Source organism: Branchiostoma belcheri, unplaced genomic scaffold (assembly GCF_001625305.1).
Source record: "Branchiostoma belcheri isolate BF01 breed outbred unplaced genomic scaffold, Haploidv18h27 scaffold47, whole genome shotgun sequence".
Classification (NCBI taxonomy): domain Eukaryota; kingdom Metazoa; phylum Chordata; class Leptocardii; order Amphioxiformes; family Branchiostomatidae; genus Branchiostoma; species Branchiostoma belcheri.
Genome location: NW_017804098.1, coordinates 451,186 through 471,351, shown reverse-complemented (window position 1 = coordinate 471,351; position 20,166 = coordinate 451,186). Strand labels below are relative to the sequence as shown.

General features: G+C 46.7%; 1 protein-coding gene across 11 annotated transcripts in view; it reads right to left on the bottom strand.

Moving 5' to 3' along the window:
• Window positions 1-6,849: 6,849 nt before the first annotated feature.
• LOC109479213 (ETS domain-containing transcription factor ERF-like) overlaps window positions 6,850-20,166 on the bottom strand; it is a 57,969-nt gene continuing 44,652 nt past the window's right edge. For 10 of the 11 annotated variants that reach the window (XM_019781110.1, XM_019781109.1, XM_019781112.1 and 7 more), the window contains 3 exons: window positions 15,134-15,210; window positions 12,860-13,002; window positions 6,850-11,665 (listed from right to left, as the gene is read on the bottom strand). In XM_019781110.1, coding sequence (XP_019636669.1) covers window positions 10,006-11,665; window positions 12,860-13,002; window positions 15,134-15,210 — 1,880 coding nt within the window. In that variant the 3' untranslated portion in view covers window positions 6,850-10,005. Of the gene's footprint in view, window positions 11,666-12,859; window positions 13,003-15,133; window positions 15,287-20,166 lie in introns of those variants that run through there. The other variant, XM_019781108.1, reaches the window with a different exon arrangement.

The following is a 20,166-nucleotide window of genomic DNA, read 5'->3' as shown; positions in this document are numbered from 1 at the left end:
TCGTGTTTTTAACTGCCATATACAGAACACACAACTGTCCAACGACCAAGTCTCTTACAGAATTTTGATCATATCTAAGGACTGCATGGACAGGAAGATTCCTTCAAAATTATCAGGGTTGTTTGTTTGGGAATACCCAGCTTGGACAGCAATTTCTGATGAGGATAATGCCTTGTTTCTGGTTGTTTACCGGTCCACTCTGCAGAGTGTGTTTTCTCACTCATGCGGGATGTAAATATGTCAGGAAAAGTTAATGTGATTACTCGGTATTGATTGTGGAAACAACAAGCAGTGATTACAGAGAAGGTGACTGAAGTGGTGACACCTCCACATCCGAAACTACACCGACACATTGTAGCACAGTTACGTTTAATACTGAAAGATTTTGTCAAGGATAGCGGATGTGTTGTTTCTCGAGCTCAGTTTCAGCATTGTTTTGAAGCACGTTGAAACAGGGCGACATGGCACTTCCAGGAGATATTGGCAATTTGCCTAGCGAGAAGACAACTCCCGAATTGCATCAGATAACTAAAAGAATCCCGATATGTCGAATCTGCGGTACAATCAACATCATCAGGGATTATATATTGCTATCTATCCTCTACATTTCAGATGTAGAACTCCAACAGAAAAAAAACTGAGAACTGTTTGTTTGGATGTTAGATTCAAATCAAGAAGCCGAGAAGATACAGTGTACCTCCGCAGCTGCACTGAGCGCACAAAACCTACTTGTCACAAGTGTGACACCTGAAAGGCTACAGGGGTCGCCAACAGAGAGGATGAACTGAAGAGTAAGGAACGAATATCTCTGGAGGATTCTTGGCTTTTTCTTGGTGTATTATTGCGGCGGATAAAAGCGGCTGTCGTGCGACCTTCACAGAAAGTGGTAAATTTAATTTTCTGTGAGGCGTGTGGCTGCTTCCGTCCACAATCCGCGGGGAACGCGACTGGCACATGTTGAATAGACGGAATTGAACTTCTTGGATAAGTTTCCAGTAGATACGTCTCCAGAGGTGGGAGGGTCAATGTTTGCTGTGACCTCTGACCTGTAAGTGGGAGTAAAAGTGTCACCTGACGACCGGCGGGGTCGTGCGAGTGTGGAGTAGAAGCGCGCCAATATTCACCTGCTCTGCTGAATGCACGAAACCACACACTCCAGGTCTGATGCTCAATTGGTATTTTGGCGCTGGCTACTTTTGTTCCCGACAAGATTCTCAAAAAAACCATATTCAACTTTAGTAGGTTAGGATAGGCAGCACAGCGTATGACTCGATGTCGAAGTTGTTATCTTGGTAGCCATCTTCTGTTTAGTCCCCTGATGTTTAAACTTTTTGACTGCACTTAGATTGTATCAATCCAAAATGTGCTCTTCATGTCCATTAAAGCCCGTTTCCTCGCTTTCCTGGAGAGGTTGGCACTTTCTCCCTGTCCTTCAGACAGAGCCCGGCCGGACAAAAGTCCACTTAACAGGAGCAAATGTGAATGGATGGGAGGATATGAGGGTGGCGTGCCGGTCCCTCAGGCCCGCCTTACTTGAAAGCATCTTCAGCACTAACGCTAGGGCCACGTGCGACTTCTGGCCCGTGGATTAGTCTAATGGAAATCGAGATAGAGAGGCCTCGTAAGCTTTTCCTTTCTACGTAATTCACTAGGCGGACGTAGAAGTCATGCGGAGTGAAGAGGATGTGACCAAAGGTCAGCAAACAAGTGGGCAGACTGCCTTCTTCAGACACCGGCTCTACACGACCAACTGAACTGTACAAACTTTCTCTGTACAGGTGGTGATGTGAGATTGCGTTGCGTGAAGGAGTCTGAGAACCTATGAGAGAGAGAGATGACAACTAACTTAACCCACTGTCTTGATGATGATGACCAGAACTTGTCTTATGTCCCAAATGGTGGACCCTCAAAAACTTATGTCTTATGTTGACATATTTGTGAAGTGGGCTTACTTCCTTCAAGTACTTAACATGCACTCGGTCAGAATCTTCTGTTTTTTTAAGATGGGAGATCTGTCAGTGGACTCTGATTCCCGATTACCTGAACACCTGGAATAACATGGTGTGACGCATATAGCTCTGACTCACCCAGTCGCCAGCATGTGGGCGGGGTGTGTGGGGACAAAAGGTGAAGGACTTGTCTTACAACTTAGTTACAATCCCGCAAATATCATCTGATAAATGTCATTCTAGAAAGTGTTGTTCCGAGCAGGTCTTCGCAATGTTTGTTCCGATGGTTTTCAGGTGGAGAGGCAGACCTACATCTCAGCACGGTAACCTCCATGTAGAGGAAAGGTCAACCCTGTTCATCTCTCTGCCAGTCTGCCACTCTGCCTGTCTGACAGGCGGGGCGCGGGATACTCGCTATTGATGGATCACCTCATGTCCAGCTCAAAGCCTTGCGAGGGAAGGATGACCTTACCAAGCCACAGGCCGAATCAGCCGTATCAAGATCACCAACAAAGTGCGTGGCGCTACTTAATTAATGACCGGTGACACCGGCAAGATTTTTGTCCAGACATCACATTAGTGTAGGTAGGATCTCTCACGCGATGATTCGGACAAGGGCTGAACCCAACACCGGGCTTTCCGCCTCTCCAGCCAGCTCACACCGCAATGAATTATGTAACAAGGCGCGCCGGGATTATTTCCTTCTTTCTGCCACGCGAAATTTCATATATTTCCATCGCTTCAAACTCCATTATCCCTGACTTCTGAGGAAGCCGCGGAAACTTGAGCCAGCTTCGGCAAAGTGAAGTCGTCATTACTTTATTAAGAATTGATGGCGACGGCGCGAGCTTCTTCCGATAGTGGCCGACCAACCGACAATCATGCTTTCTCACGAAGTAAAAAGGAAAGGAAAGGAAAATGAAGGGTGTCAGAGTCGGACGTGACAGACGCAACTTCACAAATCTGCACCCATGGACTTTCAACGGTTCTTTCACCCAAGTCATTAAAGTTTGATTCAAGTGAGTTTCTGCAATAAAACTTCATTGCCGCAACCCCCACCAGTGTGAAAAATCCTTTCTTACAAGTACATTTTTGGACTTCAGGATGGTAGAGACCACTTGACCTGGCTTAACTTTCCTCAGACAGGGTATGTTGACCAAAAGCGATCACACTTTTTACCTGATAAACTGTGTCGAAAAGAGGAAGGGAATTTGCCTCGCAGCTCGAAGTCTTCTCAGAAATGACCCCTCTTGGCTCCGTGACCCCCCGGAATTAGCATGCCCGATGTCGGCAGGTTCCCGATATCTATCAATGGCATTGAGAAATGGAGGTCTTCTCAATTTGGAGGGACGGCAATATGTCAAGAGTGATGTGGACGATTATCGCAGCTACGATGTTACATTCGGGGGCCCGTGATATGTCGGAGTGATGCCCGAGGTTGGAAGGTTAACGACGGGAAAGGTTACAAGACCAAATTGCTCCGTTCCGAGTCAGCGCACCCCGGGAAAAGGTGAGCGGCTGGGGGAAGCGCTGACGACGGTGGAATGGGAAAGGTCGCGAGAGGTCGCGGGAATGGACGGGGTTTGGGGAAGAGGTCCGGCTGACCCCTCCAACCTGGTATTTCACGGATCAAGGAGTCAGCTGAGTGGCCGGAGATGGAGGTGACAAGGCGGGAGGCAGGATCTCCGCACCTGTCTCCTAGGAACGCACCTGTCTCCTAGGAACGCACCTGTCTCCTAGGAACGCACCTGTCTCCTAGAAATGCACCTGTCTCATAGGAACGCACCTGTCTCATAGGAACGCACCTGTCTCATAGGATCGCACCTGTCTCATAGGAACGCACATGACTCCTAGAAATACCCTTCTCTCCTTGAAACGCGCCTGTCTCCTAGGAACGCACCTGTCCCCCAGAAACGCACCTGTGTCCTAGAAATACACCTGTCTCAAACCTGTTTCTGGGGCCACGCCTGCCGGCCAGACACTCTTCCGAAGTCGACGACAAAAATTTTCACCTTGAATCGGAGACAGAAGATCTAGAAGCGGCGATGAAGTTTGATGAATATGAAACCAATGATCACAAAAAATGTCCAGCCACTCTTTTAATGATCAGGCTAGTCTCCAATACCGACCTTACAAGTTGAAGAATCTCTCTTGATATTGATTAAACGAAAAGGTCATCATAAGAGGACATTTTCCAGTCTCTGAAAATAATGAAAGACAAATCCTGCAGCCATCAGACGCACTATAAACCAGAGTTGCTCTATGTTGGACCCCCGGCCGGACGTCACCCATGCACACTCAGACCGACGCCCGTACGCACACCCGTTAGCGCTGTAGGCTGATGAGTGGCTCCTCGGACTACAATTACTGACCACTGCAAACTCAAGTTGACGTCAATAGCTCCTCTTTCACCAACCTTTTACTCTTGACGGTGTGTGACAACATATTCCACAAAATTAGATGTCTTTGCCCGTGTTAGAAGGCACGGAGGACCCATTAACACAGTGGACCCCACGTTACATAACAACTGCATATAAACAATATATATATTAAATATGACACATTTCTGATCTTCAACATGATGAACGTAGAGACAATCCAAAAGAGTACACCTCGATGTGAGCGGATAAAACCCCACAATCTTATGGCCTCCAATAGGGTAATGTCATATTAAGGTCAGCTGGGCGCTCAAAGCTCAAAAAAAAAAGAATAGTCGTCCTGCAAATACATACATACTAATACAAATACGCACAAATACGAAGCGGTGCAGTAGAGAAATACAGTGAAATTCATGGCAATAGCATCGCCCTTCTATCTGGAAGATTAATATATGATGAAAATGAACATGTGAGCTTCCTACACCGTACACTCCTTTGAGTAGATAGTGCTACAGACGAGATAGTGGCTATCGCAGCTGACGCTAGGGTGTACTACACGGTTCTGTCGGACCGTTAACAACAATGGGCTTTCAGATGACCTTCATACACGGATCGAGATGGTCGGGGAAAGTATCATTCCTGTTTGTTGAAGAGGATAACAGACGATAACAGAGATACCATGGGTGGGCTGGGTTAATGGTGGTTATCATTACCTAAGATAAAGCCTTGACAGGAATGCTATTAGTATCGCTATAAAACTGTTGTGCCAGGAAGGAAATGATAACATGAATCATTCATCCTCACCTAGCATTCACCATTAAAGGGAAAATTCTCTTGATGTCACCTCTACCTCTAAGTTCAGTCAAACATGATGTTGGTTGCTGTGCAGACTATCGGTATATGAAAACGACGAGTGTCAAATCCCTTGGTATTAGTAACTTGTTGCAGTCATATTGATAATATGACACAAACATGACACATCCCGTGGCGTCACCAGGAGTAATCATTTCGCTGTGAGTGGGTCACCCCCCCCCTCCCCACCCGCAGTGTTCAGCATTACTTTACTTTGCTTTGATTGGCCAAAAGTTAAAGATGACGTCAGCTGTATGGATGATTCCATTGAATATATTCTACCCAGACACATCACCGACTCCTTTCCTGCCACTCCACACTCAGACAATTAAAGACCCACTGCAGAAACCACCTTTTGTCCTGATTTTACACTAAGAAATCTTTAGAAACCCTAATCCTTCCACCCATTCCAACTTGTATCCACACATTCATGCACGATTTTGCTGCTAGGTTGAAATGATTTTCATATATTTATTTGTTTGTACTACGTGTATATTGTATTGTATTGTATTTTGTCACCAGTTAAGGATGTTACCATCATTACTGGTCTTGTATTTTACAGTTAGATTTCTTTATTTTTCATGTTTGTATAACGTATGTACTTTGTGGGTCATCTGATACCAGTTTCGACTGCCTTGTTTGGCCCTTGTATTGATATGTTGTCAGTTTCCATTTAAGTAAAGTAAAGTAATATTCTGTGCTCACTTTCTAGGCAGGTATGGAGTTATTGTCGATTTTCCTGGTGTAGAAATCGTATTTCGAGCAGGAATAGTCTATCGATATTTTGACCAAGAACTTAGTGAAACTTTTCCTTCCTATTGGGGTCGACCGGATTACCAAGTAGAATTCTCCATGGCGCCCCAACGACTATGTCAGGGGTCACGAGGTAACGTTAAAACAGGGTAAACTAGTCATCCTTGTGCCCATAACGGTTAATCGCCCATCTCTGAAATGTAATGTCCTCTTTGTTTGAACTTTTACCCATTTTTCTTCTTTTCGACCTCGCCCCTCTCTGACCACGGCGTGAAGATCTAGTGGCTCCCCACTGACGTCACTGCTGCCCGGCTACCTAGTTATTGTCGTAACTCCTCTGTGCGATAAACTGTAACTTTGGGTTACTATCTTGATTGTTGTTTTACCTGTGCATATAGTCAATTTAACTGATACTTGCTTTTTATTATCTTGGTTGTTTTTCCTGTTTATATAGTCAATTATCGAGTTGATGGGCACTCGGAACATGTTTTAAGCACTCCGTTGGATGATGACTGAGAAGGCCGTATGGTCAAGAATTTATTGATGATTTAACAGTACTTAAATGGCTGTTTCGTTATGCTATCCCGTCAGACCAACTGTGTTCTGTTGTTAGGAACATAAAACTCCCTCGCCCAACTTCGCTTCAGGCTGACTTCAGGGGGGAAAGCTGGCTGGATGTAAGGTACGGGCTGAGGTCGTTTGTTCTTAGCTAATGTGTTAACAGGTACTAGCTGTGTCCTAGTTTCATCTTGACCTTCTGTAAGCGTGGTAAATATCATGATGTTAGGGTAAAAGTCTTGATGCTGGATCTTGTCTTTTTTCCAAAGTCCTACCCAACACCTGGTATCTCATGAAGTGTTATCACTCATGCACAAAATTAGACCTCAAGACATAAAAATACAAGAGCCAAATAAATATACGTTATCGGACAAATTTTATTGAAAATAAACAAGCAGAACCTCGTCAATGTCTCCGTGTCTTTAACATTGCACAGGGGTTTGTACATGTACAGGCAAAAATATATATATGCAATATATCTTATACATACATATATATACCAGAAAATGGGTTCTGCTGTTGACCACTAACCGGAAACTAATCAGCGTGAATTTTGAAGAACGACAGGGATCGTCTGGAATTTTGAGCGTGTGCTTCTTTCAGTCAGCAACCTTGACGCATAATCATACTCCATGGGTGTTATTTCAGAACCTTTGAAATGATCCCTAACTATTCAGGTAATGCGGCTGAGAGGGCTCTAAACCAGTTAGACCTCCGCATACGACAAAAGGAGTCGAGAAAACCATGCTTTGTGGGGAAATGTGTGGACAAATTGCCACCACGAGTCAGCACGCTTGTGACAGTACTGCTGCTTTGGCCAGATCTTAATGCACTGCGTTTTTGTCCAGTATAACATTTGGGCAATTACATAAGGGCAAGGCCAGTTGTAATGATACCATCTGCTCGGAATATTGTGAGTTTTCAACGCAAATGTCGATTTCTCCCCATACTGGTGGCACACGCACCCGTCACTCGTGGGAACTGTTTGTTAGAACAGCAGAGTGGTGAGGTAGAGAGTATAGGTACCGATAGGGTAAACGACAAAGAAACTGTTCTGAAATAATCGCCCAGGAGCAATTCATGCGACAAGGAAGCTTTGTAATCAAGGTTTCTATTATGGCAAATACATACAAATTATCAGTTAAATGATCTATGTTCAAAACCTACACAACAAAGATAAAATCACTGACCCACATTTCACCCACGTATTCAGTTCCCTTCCTGAGGGAGTCATCATCAGTATAAGGTATACATTCAAATATTTTCCTTCCCTCTATAAATAAAACACAAAAGCAAATAGACCTAGTTGTTGTTATACATCTACAACGCGGGCGTCTGTTGGTTACAAGTGCATGTCGACGACACAACATGATTGTCAATCGCCCTATGGATAGAGCCGAACTTTGCCGTCTTTTGTCATTACTTTTACCGACAAGCACAGGGACCACGAGAGGGAATCATACATGGACTCACATCAATCATTGTGGGACTTTACGCTGGGACGCGACCATTCTTCCCTCTATGGGGGTAGTAAATCACCCCCTTTTAAAAAAAATAAATTGTCACAATAGTAGAGTACCACTCAATAGGTACACTGACAACAATTCACAGTCTATTGTTGTGGTACGCATCGTGTATGAGATAGGTCCAATTAGCCTCCCTGTTAACTGATAAAAAGGCTCGAATGGTCGGGTCCACTTCACTATTCATCATCACTTCTGTTGGCTACAGTCTCCACAAAAACAAGTCATTTCTACACAGTCATAGAATCCAGCAAGGTCCTTCAAACGACGTCGTTTTTTAAAACATTTCAAGAACCTTCCTTGACCAACACTTACGACTTTATATATAAGAAATATCCTTTCTCTGGAGTAAATACAACAAAGTACCTGTGACATTCAGGCTTATGCAAAAAAAGAGAGAACTAAAACACGGAGAAGATTCCTCTGCAGTAACATCTACATATAGAAATTCTTTTTTTGAGAACAACATTCAATTTTTGGTAATATTTTCATATGTTTCCAACTTTGTACAAATACTGGCGTGAAGAGTGGAAAGGCACCATGCAATGTTACGTATTGAGCGGGGGCATTTGGAGATAAATACCATAAACCAGCCATACAAATAGGTTGCCCTCTGCAACTGGATAATGTTCAGGACATTCGAGTACACCATTTTAGTCATTTACGACCTCGTCTTGGTATTACGACCCCATCACCGCTACATCATCGGCGGATAACATTTCCGACCAACACGGGGATGGCTCCATAACGGGCCTGCCTTTCGCGGCAAAGTGCTTATCGTCGGATCAAAAGGCCATTTCCTGGTTGCCATCTTTCTGTCTGACTTTGTCCTTTCCTGCCACCAGGGTCAGAACCTGTCAACTACATGATCCTGTAATGCGGGGTTACGGTCCTGCAAATGGTTCGGGCAAGAAAGCTGCTCAATTTTCTTCTACCTGCTTTCCCTACATCTTTGGACACTTTCGTTAATGTGTTTGAGAAAATTTCGTATTTACAGCTTCGTCATACAGGGCACAGGTTTTCATCGCCAGTCGACACGGATTGAAATAGCAGGTCAATGCTGAAGCAACTCTCGTCAACTTTGGGTACAGCGGCTCTTTTGGTGGTTAGAATTTAGCTAGAGCTGGTCAGACTTATATGTCAAATGTACAGTCGGGGATGTATATGTTCATATCTCCACGCCCACTCGCCATAAGAGGCTTTTAGCTAATCACCTTCTCTATAATTGATACGTGTCATGTCGGTTGATCTTCGTGCATCAAATAGAAAGACCATGCCTGGAGGGCGTCAAACTGTACTGTTACATCAGCTCAGGTAGAAACATCGGGAATCAAAAACTGGTATGAATAAATCATGCCCAATTACGACATTGTGTAAGAGCATTATAACTGTTTCTGTTCCAGACACGACATCTCTGCGGGAGGGCGGGAAACGCCCATGTTTGTTTTCGTCACAAGTTCAAAGGGTATATTGATGACACTATTTCAGTTTGCATCTCATAACATACACATGGCGCGATTCTGCTGCAGTTTGCCTCAATAATTACAATAGACACGTGTACTTTTTACAGTTATACAATTGTCGTGAGGCACTGGTCTAGGTACATCATCTTTGGCCCCAAGTAAACTAAAGCTAATCAGGTATATCATATCATGTCAATCTTACACAGGATCTGATCCGCGACTTTCCATGCAGAAACAACAAACAAAACCAGGACTAGATTTGTGTTACACACTCTGCCTCTCTCACGAGTCACATCAAATCTGGTGCCAAGACAGAAATATGGAATGATTTTTTTGTCATTTTTTAAAACATATTGTTCTTACCTCATCAACACAACTCCATTATACTTTCATTTATATCACAATACGGCATATTTCTACACATCTTTCACAGATAATTATCAGTAGAACTTTTCCAGTCTTAGGTAGGTACTTCTGGTGAAACAAAACGTGGCCACAGTGGGCAGAAAGTCTCTTTTGAGTCCGTTAGTTACTCACTTGCGAAGACGTCGTCTAGATCCTCGGGTTCTTCCTTGATGAGGATTTGAGGCCGGTAGTGTCGGACGTGGTGAGCCAGGTTACGGCTGGAGGGTGTGGCGGGCTCTTCCTCTTGTTCAACCTTCACGCGCACGTGGAGAGGGTGAGGGTTCTTCCGTCTGTCCGCCCGGGACCGGGCAGCATCCCCCTGTGGAATAGAGTCTTCTTGAGACCCTTCGCGTCGAAGATCTCCCATTGAAGACGCTGCCGAAGGCGCTGTTGACGATGGAGTCAGTTTCTCCTGTTGGTTGGCGCTGGAGTTTTGGTTGCTGAGTTCCGCGGGAGTTGAGAAGGCGCGGGGTCGTGGCCGAACTGTCGTCACGCGCTCGTCGTCATCCAGCCATGGACGAACCACTCGGGCGGTCTCTGCTGCTGCCGGGGCGGGGGCGTCCTGCCCTTCAGGCTGCTCCTGACTCTGACTGTACTTCCTCTTGAAGCGCAGCTTGATCGGTATGGACTTGTCTTTCCCCTCCTCGTCGTTCTGACCACCCTCTTGGTCGACTGCCTTGCCGGTGTCAGGCAGCATGTCACTGACTGACCACCGCTGCCGGCGATCCCTCGCGCCCTCTTCGTTGTTCTCACTGGTGATGCAGCCGTCCACAGAGTGACGTCGGGCCATTGGTAGCAGTCGAGGCACTGCGAGGAACTGGGAGGAACTTCCCCTCGTGTACTTCTCGTCTTCTTCCTCTGTCTTCACCACTTTTGGGACGAATCTCTGCGGGCTTCTGGACCTTACCCTCTCCATCGGTCTAGGCGGGCTCAGCAGACCTGGCATCCTTCCCGGAGATCGCTCGCGTCTTCCATCCTTGGTCGGGTCGATCGTGATGCGACCAGGGGAGACTTCCTGGAGTCTGGCTTTGTCCTCTCCATCCACGCTGGACACTCGGACGTGAGTCGTGAAGGCGCTGCGCAGGTCTTGGTGTGGCTTCCTGTCAAACGGTGACCCTGCATTAAAGTTGAAGTTGAAGCTGAAGCGAGTTCCGCTGGCAGTGTCGAACATGGGAGAACACTGCGGGGAGGAGGAGTAGTCGCTCAGCGACGATGGCGTCGATGGCAGCGATTCGGAGTGGATCTTAGGTGGTTGGAAGGCGTGGTCCCGAGGCAGCTGGTGGAAGGCCATGGGATCTGAGGCAGGTCCAAGACGGAGAGGTTCTGGAATGAGGCAAGGAGGGCGGTGACTGGGGCGGAACATGCTCTGCTGTTGAGCTTCTTGCATCTGCAGGTGTCGATCGTACATATGTGCCTGCAACATGGTGTGGTTGTAGTGCAGTCTGGCGTGAGCTGCGGCTCCATCTTCTGCAGTGTGGTCTCCGGGAGCGGACTCCTCGCTGCTGTCGCTGACGGACCCGCGCGGTCTGCGGGCGGGGACAGCCTGTGGAGCCGCCGGGGGGATCGGCGCTGCCGCCCCGTCCATCATCATGACATTGCTCGGGAGAGTAGGCATCGGGCGGGGATACTGCATGGCGGCCTCGCAAGTCGGGAAATGTGGACCGTAATACCCGCAGTCCACATCCAGCACGGGGTAGTTTACCAGGATCAACTTGTTGAAGTTAAACTTGTAGGTGAAGCGCTTGCCTTTGGTCTTGTGCAAGATTCGTTTGTTGTAATAATACCTGTAGAAAACAGAGCAACAAAGAGACTTTCCATCAGAGTCACGTATCAAAACATATCAGTCAAGAAGTCTTCAATATCCTTAGGCAGTCACATAAGAAGACTCTATTACTCAAATCGCTGACAACATTCCTGAGACAAATTGACTGATAACGGAGAGCATCCCGGGGCCACCCTTTCATTAGGAACCTTGTCTTCATTAGCCAGGGCAAAATTAAGTTCGAAATTGGAAAATATGCAGCGACTTTGAAGTTCCAAAGAAGGCCATTACGGTGGTTAAGCGATATGAGGAAGTTGTTTTTGTCTGCGGGAAGCTGTCGCTTTGCATTTCTCGACGTCGGTGCTGTATGCGTGGGAAGACGGCACCCAATTAGAGAGCACGTCAAGCCACTTGTTTTTGTCAAACTGCGAGACAGTGTTTGAATGTTGTGTACAAAGTCCATACATAGAAGGAATTCACCTTATCTGTCTTCGCGCGCTTACTACATATTCTGGTAGTATATTTTACGCCTTTAAACCCACATTTCTCTTGAAACGTCCGCATAAAAATGGCACTTTCTCTGTCGTTTAAGGTAGCAGCACAACCTGTTAGCACAATATAAGGACATTTATTCGCGTAACCTATATGACAAGTCCAAACACTAGTGGAAGGGAATGTGGAAGAAGCGGTGTAAAGAAACAAAGAAGCATTTTCTTGTAACACCGCAAAATGATATACCTCGACTTAGAGCAGAGCAAATAATCAAATCGTATTTCAATGAAAACTGATCTTGATATCTGCAGAAAAAATCTCTCTCACATGTGGCACACATTTTCAATACTATAGTCTTTATCTTTCTGTGGACATGTTGCTATTTCGCTACCACAGTTTAGACGTGACTATTTTGATGTGATCGTCAATCTAAACCCACATACAGATGTTGATATCAATACTGTATGGTCCGGTACATCGCTTGATAATTGCAATGGTAAAGATATTCTAGTTGTAAGCAATAGAGTTTTAATGGCTAAGCTCCTTACATGTAAATATAAATCTGGCATTGTTTTTTTAATACGGCAATATGGCAAATAAGTGAGAGCGGTGCCGTCATAAACAGTCGTACTTATTCCTATTATCTTTGGCTACAATGGAACTGTTTTACATATCTGTTCTGTAAACACCGACATCTCTGTTTGTAAAACTCAGCGTTTCTCACCTGAGCGCCCGGCTCAGCTTGTCGTAGTTCATGTGGGGCTTGCATTTGCGCATGCCCCAGAGGCGGGCCACCTCGTCCGGATCTTTGATGACGAACTCGCCGTAGTCACCTTGCCAGGCGATGACATCACGAAACTCTTCTTTCTGCCGAGAAGGAAGGCATAACAGGCAATTAGACTCGTTAGTAAGAACGTGGGGGAAGGTGGGTGCACTCCTCCTCCTCTTATCTTATGTTAGAGAACGTATTTTGTAGAACGTCGTGACTGCAGAAGCAGGATGATGTGGAGCTACATCTCCGGTCGGTTTGAAAAGAGTTTGGGAAAACAAGTGTAAGACATGGAAGTATGTGCGTCAGCAGGTCCGCTCGGCCTCCACTATTCTGGTGAAGAACATCATTAGGGACGGATGGAGGAGGTAAACAACACCCACTTGGTCGATGACGACCAGCTACTGGTACTCAAACTGAAAACCGAAGAATATATTACACACTCATCTATATTACATAAAAGAGTTTTTTTGCCCAATGGTCTGTCCTAGTAGGCACGTTAAGAAGTTCGGAGTTGCCTTCGTACTCGTACCTTTTCTTAGAAATTGAGAGTTTCAGATTTCATCTAATACGTTCGCCTCCTAGAAAAACACATATCCATGGACATGTGCCATTTTATCCTGTTTGAGCAGAATGAAACATATGTCAGTGATTTTCCCGAGGCGAAACGATGCCTTTAATCTTTCCTGTAACTCGATGTGTTTGACACAACGTCCCCTACAGCATCACTCCGGATCCGATCCGACAAGTTGGGGTCAAGCGGCGATTCTTAATGGAGCTAGAAATTTGCCGCTACTGCCCTTACTAAAACAAAACCAACTGCAAGTAATCTGTTTGGCCAGGAGTTGGTAGTTTTGCCTTTATTATGGGGCCGTGTGTGGAGCCAGGGTCAGCAGTTTAGTGCTGATATGTGAGTGGGGAGAAATTACTCTCAGACTTGGGGCGACAAGATCATAACAACCTGTCAGCTTTAGGTGTCCTTCAAACACGGGTCTTTTCCAAGTCCCATAATCTACCATGTCCCACTGTCACGTCCAGACAACACTCCCCAAGACGTTCCCTTTCGAACGAAAAGTTTATCATTGAGAGATGTCCTTCACGTCAGACAGATGCGGACGTGTTGTGTCAACAAAGCGATGACAGGATGGTATAAAAAGACAACACCAGATAATGACAGTTCTGACAATGCTAACGACCCCATCATACCATCTGCCGCACGAAACATCACACCTGTCGCCTGTATCATCATTGTGTATGGGGCAATTTGTTTAATGCAATTTTGATACACTTCGTACTTAAAACTGACACGGAAACACGACCGATTCTAAATCTAGTCAAGAATATAAACGGCTTGTGAAAACAAGGAAAAGCAGTGTTGATACGGATGCGTTTTGGTGAGAAAAGGACAACGCTGAAGCGTCGTCTTCGTACGTGAAAATTCAGCATGTCAATTTGAATGTATTCCGCCTGACAGGGTTATTACCCCGTTAATGTGTAGTCATCGGTACGGTGGATTTCTTCTATAATCATCATTAACCCTGCTGGGTTCCCGTCACCGTCTGCCTAGGAGCTCTACCTCCTCCCCAGTCCTTCTCCACCTCAATTAGTCCTCCAAATTTGTCGACATGTTACGGACTATCAGAGCAGGTTATCAGGTAATCTCCCCTGGATCGCTAAAGCCTTCTCAGAATGGACGCTATCATATAGCGCCGCTGGTAACATAACACCACAGTGGTATTCTAACAGGAAATATCAGCCCAGGTATACACACTTTCACGGAAATTAGCTAAAATTATGATATATGTCAAAGTCAGGTACGGCTTTAGGGCACAACCTGGTTTCCTATTGTCACAGAATTTCCCCCTTTACAAAGCAAATGTAACTGGCATGCCGACAATAAAATGATAAAAAGACAATGGATACTAAATATATGTTTCATACATTGTTGGGTACTAGTGGAAACGGCAATTACATTCCGTGATGTATTTTTCTCGCATGTTTGTCTTTCGTGAACGATTATTTTAAAACAGAAGTGGCGTTACTGTTAAAATAAAAGTTACAGAACTGGAAAAGTGAGGATTGTAAAGCATTATTCCAATGTGATGGGGGAATTGCAAGAGAAATAAAACAGTGCACAAGAAATGTTGGAAAACTAGTGGTAAGGACTAATGCTGGTATGTGTTATGTCAATTTATGAGAGAACTAGACAAAGACGACGGCGGCGCCTACCTGTAGAAGCTCGAGGATGAAGTGCCAGAGCTGGATCTGCCTGCTCCCCGGGCTGCTCTCGGACTTGTAGGCCCATTCTGGAAAAGCAAAAGCTGATGAAGGAAGCATCGTAGGACCCCACTGTGTCTCCACCGTCATACCGACGGAGGATAGAGAACTGTATCGTGCCATGTCAGGAGAACCCGCTACAAACATGACTTAGACAGAGTAGTAGTGAGGACTGGTGGCCGCACTGAGTCGTCTGCCTGCGCGGGGAACACTACACCACCTCAAATAGGAGTCTACCTGCGCATTACATACAAGTCAAAACAATGCCGCGGAGGCTTGGCGCACATGTGTCACTTAGCGACCCGAGATACCTCTACAGCACACGTTTCCAATTGGCCGTGTGGCTGGATCACGCCTGGGTTTGTGATGACGAAGTGTGACGTACCCTAATTACCGCCCCTTCTCGTCATTCAGTAGTCCATGAAATATAGATCAGACAGGTAGTCGGGAAGCGGACTTATTACAGCTCGATGACGTGACACTAGTGGCTCGTCATTGTAGTCTGACATTGGGTACAGGGGAGAGAAGGTTGGTGTGTGTGTGTAGGGGGGATCGATGACCTGATGAAGACGTATAGAGCCAGCTTCCGCGCCCATCGACGAGCGGGAATCGCCGCGTTTGAACTTGATAGCCTCAGTATCTTACTAGCATCAGCTGCTTCTAATCCACAGCAGCACAAGACAGACGATGCAATTTGTTGTAACTGTATACCTGAGGGTGGATCAAAGCCACGGGGACGGAGGTGCAGCGGTCCTCAGACTTATTTGTTGCCGTCCTCCCGGGCTGATTCGAACCGAATGGTGCGAGGCGACAACAGAAGGCTAACGTGACCGCAGGCTGGGCGCGCGGAGCTCGGAAACAATGGCACACGCTCGACCCCACACTCATGCGGGGAGTTCTGGGGGAACACGCCCTTCGGTCATTAAAAATTGAGGCCGTTCCAAATTGCTGAGTAATGAAACTTTCATACTTCCATCAATTGCTCGCGGTCGGCGGCGTGGCTACACTCCATTGTGGCCAGATAAAGGGATCCTCCGCCGTGCGAGTAACTCAATTTCGCGCTCGAACTTCGCCGCGTAAATGTTTGATACAGCAGTAATGGGACAGTAACTGTGTGTTGCGGAAGTGGCCGCTGATAACCAGTTATCTTATATCGCGCACACTTCCCCCGCAGACCCAGCCAAGTTACTGTAGCGTGAAACGCGCCGCTACGCCAAATCCCCACTTTCTTGTCGACAAATTGAGGTTCTGTGACCTTTGCCTAATCACGAGTTGAGCCTAAATCAGGCCTGCATGGATCAACGTCCACGGGAACATGGCTGGTCCGGGTCAAGGGGAAGATTTTCACAGACTTAAGAGTTCACTCGTTAGAGAAGATTGCGTGTTTAGATGTGCCGTGTGGTCTCCAAATTGCTGCGGAATGCGGGAGTTGCGGGGCAGTGTGCAGAAGTGACAATGTACCGGTCCATTGGTATGCTACCATCTCGTACCGCAGCATCCTCGTGCCGGTCCTGCATTCCCTCCGTCCACTTAAGCCCTTCATCGCGAATGCGTCCGTCCCGTACGTGCCAAGCCTCGGGCCGTGTGTCTGATTAAAGATGAAGGGTTAGGAAATGACTCCACTTCCACGCTATTGGGGAGATTGCCTGACCAGAGAAGTCGGCCCATTAATACCGCCGAGCGCACGCAAGAGGGGCTCGCGAGTCAAATTGAATTTCTGCCGGAGAGTTGCTGGCTTAGCCCGATCGATCGCCCCTCGGACCTTATGATCCCCGACTTGCCGCGATTCAGCCCCAGGCGAAACAAGCCGCGAAATTGGCAGGACAAAGTTTGCTACAAACCGGTGACAATACCCTTTTCCCCTTCCCAAGTATCGATCATGTGGGCTTCCTCTTTACAACACCACATTTCCCGCGAATCGAATTCAATAACAAAGAGGAGACAGCGGTCTGAAGGGTAATTTGGAGTCAGAAGTGCTGCTATCTGTGTCCGGGAGGGATTACTTCAACTCTGGGCTTGATCCCAGGAAATGACCACTCCGTATGCGCAGAAAACAGTCAGGTCAATGGGAAGAAGTCTTTCCACAAATAGAAAAACGAGGGCGGCGTGATCACCTGTCGGTTTTCAATTTTCTCCTCACCGCTTCATATTTGCTCGGGTTCTACCCTTTGGCTCGTGCTTTACAAGGTAAAATTAGACCCTGAGATGTTGTCCAACAGAGTTAATGACATTCCCTTACAGAACACACCTCGTAATGTACCCCATATTGGTTGTTTTATAAGCATCGAAATTTCCAGCGCTCCCATACAAAGAATAGACTAAATTGCCATCATCAAAGTAAAAGTGTGAGTTTTACTGCACGCCGTTATTTGGTGCGTATCTAATGCAGGTCTGGACTCCCCTCGTACCGACGGACGGCGTCCGCCACTCATCAGCGGCTGTCATATGCCTCACTTCCACTTATTTATGGCCGAATCGATAACTGTTTTCCGTGTTATCAGACTTTATTATCGGTTTTAATCGTCCGCGGTGTAAAGCACGGCCCAGGCTGGGGGCAAGGGCCGCTTGTCTTATTCAATGTGATCTCCAATCCGCAATCTCTCTCTTTCATTCTCCTGTGCACGGAATTTTCTCATTGATTCGGACATCGACGCGGACATATTTTCTGGCTGATTACGCCCAATATCGCTTCCGTCCGGTTGACATATTGTTAGTGCGGTGGCCGGACTATTCGTCTATCACTGGTTTGGGATCTCTGGCCATCGGTCAGCCACCAGGCTGCCTGGCCTTGAAGCGGGTGGGTATCGCTGCGTACATCGATAGAAACTCGCCTGCAATATTGTGCCCTTCTAAGGAGCAGTCTCCCGGGTTTGTAATAATGCTGAAGCCCAAATTCGTGAGAAGTTCACCTTTCACAGATCCACATTCAGGGCACCTACGCTATTGGTAAATCTGATGTAAACTGTCTGGATTTTGTGCGACCACCACGCCTATACTGATATCAATATTTCTTAGTTTATTACAGTGTGAGCAATACTCTTCTGTCTCGACGTACCCGCCCGTCAGGCGCGAACAGGTCGAGTGCTGCCGTCCGCACAAGTCAGCTCCACGCCGCGAGCTTCACGCCCTAGCCAGCCACCTGACGTGACTCTTTGACGCACGTATTTCGGCCCCCTTCCTCACTTGGCGCTCTTGCTGATTTTATTACCTCCACTTATTGAGATCTCTGCGCGTTCCAGCGCAGGGCAGGGGAAAGGTTCTAATAGACATCGGTATCTGATGACTCGGATGTCCCCCAGCTCGCCGGTTAATTCGGAAGCCTAACGGGCATGTATCACTCGACTCGCCAGAGACAAATGCAGCCGAAAATGCCAAGCCGAGATCAACCCTGGGATCGCGTCCCCCGATGATTAGCCTTCCATTACGCTACGAATCAACGGCGCGCTGTTGACCGACATAAATTGGCCATGCACTGAGCTCAAAGAATTCTCATAGACCTCTTCCCTTATGCAATGGATTGTGCGCGCTATGGGATCGCCGTGAGACAGCGGAAGTCACGGTGTCAGGAAGCCATGCCTCTCATTTTGTGCTAGTCACATTTGCTGCAAATTTGCAGCAAATGAGACGAAAAGGTCACCCGTAGTCTTAGCGTTAGCCTTTTGTTATCGCTCTCTTCTTTATTTCAATCCTTTCCTTGGGTCGAATGACTTATAAAACAAAATCTGCACACGTCTTTACCGTTGTACGTGTAACGTTTGATGGGAATGTGCTACCTTGCCAACAAGTCCTTGGCGTCTTGTAATAAGTGTAGATGTCAGGGTCTATCCTCCAGCAGTGCCTATCTCTCCCCAGGGGGGAAATCGGCGGAAATAGACGTTCACTTTCAATCCTTCAAAATGCTAAGGCCAAAATGTCAACCCTACCCCGAGGGAAATAACCAGAACGGGCGGGCACATAAGGGACGGAGACCCGCTCCCACCGCGACACACTGCTCGGTACGGTGACACTCCCTCGAGCCGTACAATCTTTTATTGTTCCCGCTCACTATACTACAGGGTCAAGAGAGCATACCTGAAAGCCTTAAGCATCTCATGCCTGTACACAGAAGCGCATGGAATCAGCTTAAAGAAGCAGATTCTTTTTATATAAAGAGACCTAGATTGAACTACTTTCCATGTACGAGGCGTTGCGTCTGGTCCAATGTAATCACTATGTTTCAGCACCAAGGACGGGGAGAATACACGCGGGTCCGGCTTGGCACCCAAACTTGCACAGATTGCGCATGAATGGAACAAGATGAGAGATCCACTCTCCAATATGCATTTGATCAGCCTTCTTTGGCTGTCCGGGCTATAGTAAGGGTAAGTTATTGGGAATCAATAAGGCGGCATCAGCAGGGAAGCCGGGCAGGGACGAGCAATCGGCTAGGGATCAACGGGCGGATTCGTTCAATACACGCATTGATCTGAGGCTTGATGGAGGGGAGGGAAGGAGCCGCAGGACAAGGACCTGGCTGGTGTAATTAGGCACAGGCGTTAGTCTCGGGGGTATTCAACACAGACCATTATACACTCGTACGGCTGCCACCCCCTCCCCTGCGGCTGTGTGTCAAGTGTGTCAATACTCATAAGAACCACTTGCAGATAGGACGATAAAAAAACGTGTAAGAGAAAAATGTCTTGACTTCTATGAATTGCCCAAGAAATCAAAATACACACGTTTGCCGAAACAAATACGATGATGGGAAATGCAAAGTAAAATGGGCTAAGGGGGGGGGGTCTTGGGGGAAAAAACGGGGTAAGAGGAAGCATGGAGAGTTACTAAAATACAAATGTCCCGCGCAAAAAAAGTGTAAATTAAGACATCCCACCACACAAAAGGGAAATGGGCACAACAGGCTGAAATGTAATCAAGTTCAGGTGTTCTTTTCACCTGGTCTGTTACGGTTGTTTGGTAAAACTAAATGTATATTCCTAACGCCCCCC